Source organism: Peromyscus californicus, unplaced genomic scaffold (genome assembly GCF_007827085.1).
Source record: "Peromyscus californicus insignis strain IS unplaced genomic scaffold, ASM782708v3 Scaffold_11__1_contigs__length_118956290, whole genome shotgun sequence".
Taxonomy (NCBI): Eukaryota; Metazoa; Chordata; class Mammalia; order Rodentia; family Cricetidae; genus Peromyscus; species Peromyscus californicus.
The window spans coordinates 9,386,935-9,393,933 of NW_026294402.1; the positions used below are offsets into that span (position 1 = coordinate 9,386,935).

Here is a 6,999-nt window from a genome sequence, read left to right on the forward strand (position 1 = left end):
AAAAAACATTTTTACTTAAATTTCATTTCAGTCTTTAGTTTGATCCTTTTAAGACAGAGTTCTGATACATAGCCTAAGCTCGTCTCACACTACGTGGACCCAGTAGGCTTGGAACTCATCATCCTCCTGCTTCGTCCTCCTTAATGCTAGGATAACAGATGTGAAACTCACCACACCTAACCACACCTATAATTTTCTTCTTTGGAAACAGAGACTTGCATTGCAGTCTAGGTTGGTCTGAAGCTTACAATTCTACTACTAGTCTCCTGGGTGCTTGCACTTGAGGTGTGTACCACCAAACCCACCTCTGCTTATACATTCTTTCTACCACTCGGTAGGAAGACAGGATTTCTATTAGTAAGTGATATCCTACAGTATCACTCACATTGATTGTTCTTTTCCATTTTGACTGGCGTGAGAGTCACTTGTGTTTGTGTGTGTATGTGCATGGGGCATTGTGAAGGGGTGTGTACCTTGCATATGCTAGAGGACATCAGATGCCCTCTATTACTCTCTGTAGACAGTGTCTCTCACTGAACCTGCAGCTCTCCTTCTGCCCACCCACCCTTAGTAGGTTGACAGTGAGCAACCCCCACCCCCACCGCCATGATCTTTCTGATTTTGTCACCTCTCACGCCCCCACAGTACTGATATAATAAACACAGGAAGCCATACTTGTCTTTTCTGTGTCATACTAGTGACCTAACTCCAGGTCCTTTGGCTTGCACTGTGGGTGCTCTTACCCAATGAACCATCTCTTCAGCCCCCAAGATTGCCTTTATACCTGGATTTTAGGAAGCTAAAAGGCTAAAATTTTAGATGTGTTCTAATAGATGTTGCTATTATTTAAATATGGAATTGAAGTAGGCTAACAAGATAGGGAAGTTTAATTAAACTAATAATAGCTAATAATAAAAGAAGACTCTTTAAAGGGGAGTCAAGATCATGGTGGGGAAGCCCACAGAGACAGCTGACCCGAGCTAGTTAGAGATCACTGACTCCAGACTGACAGCTGGGGAACCTACATGGGACTGAGCTAGGTCCTCCCAATGTGGGTGACAGTTGTGTGGCTTGGACAGTTGGTGGGACCTCTAGCAGTGGTACCACGATTTATCCCTAGTGCATGAACTGGCTTCTTGGAGCCCATTCCCTACGTAGGGATATTTTGCTCAGCCTTGATGCAGCGGGGAGGGGCTTGGTCCTGCCTCAACTTGATAGGTCAGACTTTGTTAACTCCCCATGGGAGGCCTTACGGTTTCTGAGGAGTGGATAGGGGTTGGGGTGGGGGGAAGTGCAGGGGAGAGGGGGAAGGGAGAGAGGGGGAACTGTAGTTGGTATGCAAAATGAAAAAAAAAAACTTAAAAAAAAAAAGACTGCTTAGGTCATTGGGGAAACTTCTTAATTCTCAAGAATAAAATTCTTGATGTACTGCCCTTACAACATTCTATTGGGGACTTTTGGGAATTTTACCCCCTTCTGCTGGGAGGATAAGGCACTTTAAGTTGTATGTAACCGAGACATCCTTTATTTCAAAGGACCAGTCTGGACATACCTATCTAAAACAATAGGTGCTCAGCTGCTATGAAGAAGCATCCTGACCTGAGGCACAGGAAACACACAAAGTCACAAAGTCAAAAGAGGATTTTGATTTGTTTTCATTTATTTCAATTACCTTACATTTCTGAAAACCAAAATTCATGAAGAATAGCAGACTGGACCTGAAGCTTTTGACAATTTTCTCCTGTCACCTAGCTGGGAAGAAAGGACTCTTCATATCCACAGTGACTTGGCCATAGGAATAGAAGAGAAGGTGAGCCTCACACCCTGAGAAGATAAGATTAGACTTCCAAATGGCCCTGTTGTAGAGGAGGCAGGTAAGAGTAAACATGCTAAGCTGTTTCAAAGTGCATTTTGAAGTGAGAAACAACGCATGAAAGCTCCAGATCAGAACCAGCAGAGATTATGGAGACCCAAAGAGACACAGACATTGCTAACCTCCAGCTCCATAGGTGTCCAGGGGAGGAAGCAAAGAGCATCCCTGTCACACACAAGCAAGAAAAGCAAGCAGTTGTGTGAAGAATTCATGCAGCATTTCTGGAACATGTGACTGAATTAATCCAAGGAAAATATGTGGAATTTAGAGAGGGCTTAAAGGGGGCAACTATGATTTTGAGGGCAAAAAAATCCATTTTAAAGCAGAGTACTTTGGCCTTAGTTACAGCAAGTTAATTGGGATTCTCGTGTATCAGTCTCATGTATTTCCAGAAGAAACAAGTTGGCCTACTCTGTGTGAAGGTGCTCTATTCTACAAATATTAGCTGCCTGGTTGCTACATTTTGGAAATTCTAACCAGCAAAATGTTATACATAATATCACAAGAGAATACAGAAAAATCTGATGGAGTTCAGTGAATATTCTAGATACTAATATAAAAGAAGTCAACTAGCCTCTGAATAAATATCTTTAGTGAGGAGTGTTTCCTTTCTCATGATGATAATGATGGTGATGTCAACCATGATGGTGATACATGATAGTGATGATATAATGATGGCTATGGTGAAGATGGCATATAATAGTGATGATGTAATGACTACTGTGGTGATGATGATATGTAATAGTGATGATTTAATGACATAGTGATGATATAATGATGATGATGGTGAAATAACGTTATGCTGATGTGATGATAAGATGATAATGATATAATGATATGATGGTGAGAGTGAGGGAGATGGTGGCAGTGGTGGCTGTGGTGGTCTTTACTATTCAGTGGCCAGTACTAAGGTTCACACATGCTAAAAATCTTAAAAGCATAGTAATATTTAGCCTGCATTTCGGTAGGGAAACTGGAAGCTATAGCGGTTAAATCACTTGTCATGTTGGAAGGACAGATAATTGACCGTGTGAAGACTGACTTTAATTATGTTGAAACCCATGTCCAGAACACCATGGCTCAGAAACACTCCAAGGTCACATGCTGACAAAACCCAGGTTCAGCACATACATCTGCCTGATTCTGGAGCATGGGCATTCACTCCATGTCACAGAGTCTCCTGCTGACACTCAGAGACCATTTGCCAAACTTTCTCAAGCTTTTGCTGTACAGAATCTCTATACATTGAAGAATATGGCAGGCTTCCAATAAATATTCATTGCCTAAAAATAATTAGCTTCAGACAATAACAAGGTGCGTTGTAAATGAACTACAATGTAAAAGCTGCAGAAATGAGGTACCATGGAAAGCAACTCTAATAAAGTAAACATTCACCTTCCTCACATTGTCCCCTAGAAAAGGCAAAACCAATTCTCTGTAGACTTGAATGAATTTTCTCTAAATGTGGTCACTGAATCACTGCCGAATTACTACTATTTGGTTTTTGTTATAGCAGGAAATGTCAGGGATCAAAAGGCCTAGCCTCTGAAAAGTAGATGGAAGCCATGGACAACCAAATCAGAAGCCTTCACCAGAACACTGCAATCAACAGTGAGCGTGACTCACTGTTCACCAGGATTCTAACTAAGACCTACAAAATGAGGAACTTAACTGCTTCTCAGCATCTGTTCACCTCTGAGCTTGACTTGAAGAATCTCCATTAAGGTATTCATATTTAAACATCAGGAAAACACGCCTTTAAGGAAGAAAGACATTGCAGAGCTCTCAAGCAGTCCTGAAGGAAGATGAAGTGGGCTGTGATGTTCACAAATATAATTAACAACCTAATAGTGTGTGCATTCAGTTCTGATTGCTGTATAATCACTTGACTAATAGAAAGAAACTAATTTGCCATTATAGCAGTTGCGAGATTACTTTTAAAGGCAAATTCACAGCACGGTGGGACTGCAGCACTAGATGTTAGCTTTGAAAGAAACCAATGTTTCCCTCTCGTTTCTCCATTAATAGTTGCTAAGAACAGTAACTAAACATGGCATTAGCATTGAAGTCCTACAGCCGCACAGACCACATGAATATACTGGCCTGTTATCACTGTCTTGCTTCAATACCAGGGCCTAGAGACAGTGAGGAAGCTTTAACTGTGGCTAGTAATGGAATCAATCTTTACAAGGACATAAACGCTGAGAATCCTGATCAAACGTGGTCCAAAGGATTAGGAATGCTCAAAAATCCTTTCATTTGGCTCCTCACTTCCAACAATGGCGGCTCCGACCCCAAGCGGCAGCGGCGGCTGGCTCTGGGGACGGTGGTGGCACCCCGGGCCCCATCAGGCCTCCCGCCCCCGGCCACCTGGCCGTCAGCTGCATGCAGGGTAAAAGCAAAGCACTGAAGTTGAATTTTGTCAATCCACCTGTCAAATCGACAGCACGGTTTACTCCCCATCCTAACACTACAGGAGTCCAGAACCCACACATAGAATGAGAACACCCAGCATTGAGTCATCAGGAAAACTGAAGATCTCCCCTGAACAACACTGGGATTTCACTGCAGAGGACTCGAAAGACCTTGGAGAAATTGGACGAGGAGCTTATGGTTCTGTCAACAAAATGGTCCACAAACCAAGTGGGCAGATAATGGCAGTTAAAAGAATACGGTCAACTGTGGACAAAAAAGAACAAAAACAACTTCTCATGGATTTGAATGTAGTAATGCGGAGTAGTGATTGCCCATACATTGTTCAGTTCTATGGTGCACTCTTCAGAGAGGGCGACTGTTGGATCTGTATGGAGCTCATGTCTACCTCGTTCGAAAAGTTTTACAAATATGTATATAGTGTGTTAGATGACGTTATTCCGGAAGAGATTTTAGGCAAAATCACTTTAGCAACTGTGAAAGCACTAAACCACTTAAAAGAAAACTTGAGGGCTGGAGAGATGGCTCAGAGGTTAAGAACACTGGCTGTTCTTCCAGAGTTCCTGAGTTCAATTCCCAGCAACCACATGGTGGCTCACAGCCATCTATAATGAGATCTATCGCCCTCTTCTGGCCTGCAGTGCAGACATGCCTGCAGGCAGAACACTGCATACATAATAAAAAAATAAAAATAAATAAAATTAAAAAAAAAGAAAACTTGAAAATTATTCACAGAGATATCAAACCTTCCAATATTCTTCTGGACAGAAATGGAAATATTAAGCTCTGTGATTTCGGCATCAGTGGACAGCTTGTGGACTCCATTGCCAAGACAAGAGATGCTGGGTGTAGGCCATATATGGCACCTGAAAGAATAGACGCAAGTGCATCACGACAAGGATATGATGTCCGCTCTGATATCTGGAGTTTGGGAATCACATTGTACGGGTTGGCCACAGGCCGATTTCCTTATCCAAAGTGGAATAGTGTATTTGATCAGCTAACACAAGTGGTAAAAGGAGACCCTCCACAACTAAGTAATTCCGAAGAAAGGGAGTTCTCCCCCAGTTTCATCAACTTTGTCAACTTGTGCCTTACAAAGGACGAATCCAAAAGGCCAAAGTATAAAGAGCTTCTGAAACATCCCTTTATTTTGATGTATGAGGAACGTACTGTCGAGGTCGCATGCTATGTTTGTAAAATCCTGGATCAGATGCCAGCTACTCCCAGCTCTTCCATGTATGTCAACTGATACCGCTGCTACATCAGACTTTAGAAAAAAGGGCTGAGAGGAAGCAAGACGTAAAGAGTTTTCATCCTGTATCACAGTGTTTTTATTGCTCGCCCAGACACCATGTGCAATAAGATTGGTGTTCGTTTCCATCATGTCTGTATTCTTCTGTCACCTAGAATGTGCATCCCTGTAATTCCTGACTGATCACAGTGTTAGTGTTGGTCAGAGACCTCATCCTGCTCTTTTGTGATGAACATATTCCTGACGTGTGGAAGTCAGTACAATCAAGTTGTTGACTGTGATCAGATCACACCTTAAATTCATTTCTAGACTCGAAACCTGGAGACGCAGCTACTGGAATGGTGTTTCGTCAGACTTCTACCACCTGGAAGGACACAGTGATGGATGTGCTGTCTGAACATAGAGACTTGGGCTTGAGTGAGAAGAGCTTGCACAGCCAGTGAGACACATTGCCTTCTGGAGCTGGGAGACAAAGGAGGGATTTCCTTTTTTTCACCAAGCGCAATAGATTTCCTGATCTGATATTCTGTTGCTTTACAGTCACAGTTGATGTTTGGGGATCGATGTGCTCAGCCAAATTTCCTGTTCAAAATAATCATGTTAAATTAGAATGAATCTATCTACCAAAAACCTTGCTGCTTTCAGAGAGGTGAACATTAAAATACTGAGACGGGGGAAAAAATCCTTTCATTTGACAAGGAGAGCAGACCTGTTCCGAGGTGTGTGTGTGTGTGTGTGTGTGTGTGTGTGTGTGTGTGTGTGTGTGTGTGACACATGCATGCCTACCTATTTTCACATATGTGGACATACATGTGCATGTTCATATATGTGCAAGTACATGTGTGTGTGAGTGTACCGATTATATAGGTACAGATATGTGCATGCAGAAGCCAGCACCCAACCTCAAGTGTCAACCCCTCAAGTGCCACTTGTGTTTTTCCAAGACAGAGACTCTCATTGGTCTGAAACTCACCAAATAGGCTAGACTGGCTAGCCACATGAATACATGTAACTCCGCCTCCCCAGGAATAGGCTTAATAGCATGTGTAGTCACACCCCACTTTTTATGTAGGCCCTAGGGTTTGAACTCAGGTCCTCATGATTGTGGGGAAGCACTTTATTCGCTAACCCATATCCCAGCCCAGTGTCTTTACAGTTCTGTGGGAGTAAAACGTCAAGTCACACCTTTGACATATTAAGGGTTATGATAAATAGGATGAATATAGTACTACACTCTCATAATTTCATGAAGATTCACACAGATTTACACTGTCACTAATGAGTCTTATCTGTATGTATCTGGTTTATGTATGCATGTATAAAGATAACTCAAACTAAGTACTATGGACATTTTGAGTCAAATAACTGCAGCTTGTAAGGAGACTGTCCTATATATTGTAGAATCACTATTAGAAGCCTTGTAGTACACATGTTGCCT

At 42.2% G+C, this 6,999-nt stretch overlaps 1 protein-coding gene across 1 annotated transcript; it reads left to right on the top strand.

The window, feature by feature from the left end:
• The first annotated feature begins 4,137 nt into the window (after positions 1-4,137).
• On the top strand, positions 4,138-6,136 carry LOC128102904 (dual specificity mitogen-activated protein kinase kinase 4-like). Its single transcript, XM_052726826.1, is given in 4 exon segments — positions 4,138-4,184; positions 4,186-4,370; positions 4,373-4,802; positions 5,015-6,136. Coding segments are annotated over 4 exon segments (1,191 nt in total). The 5' UTR covers positions 4,138-4,152; the 3' UTR covers positions 5,559-6,136.
• Positions 6,137-6,999: the final 863 nt, after the last annotated feature.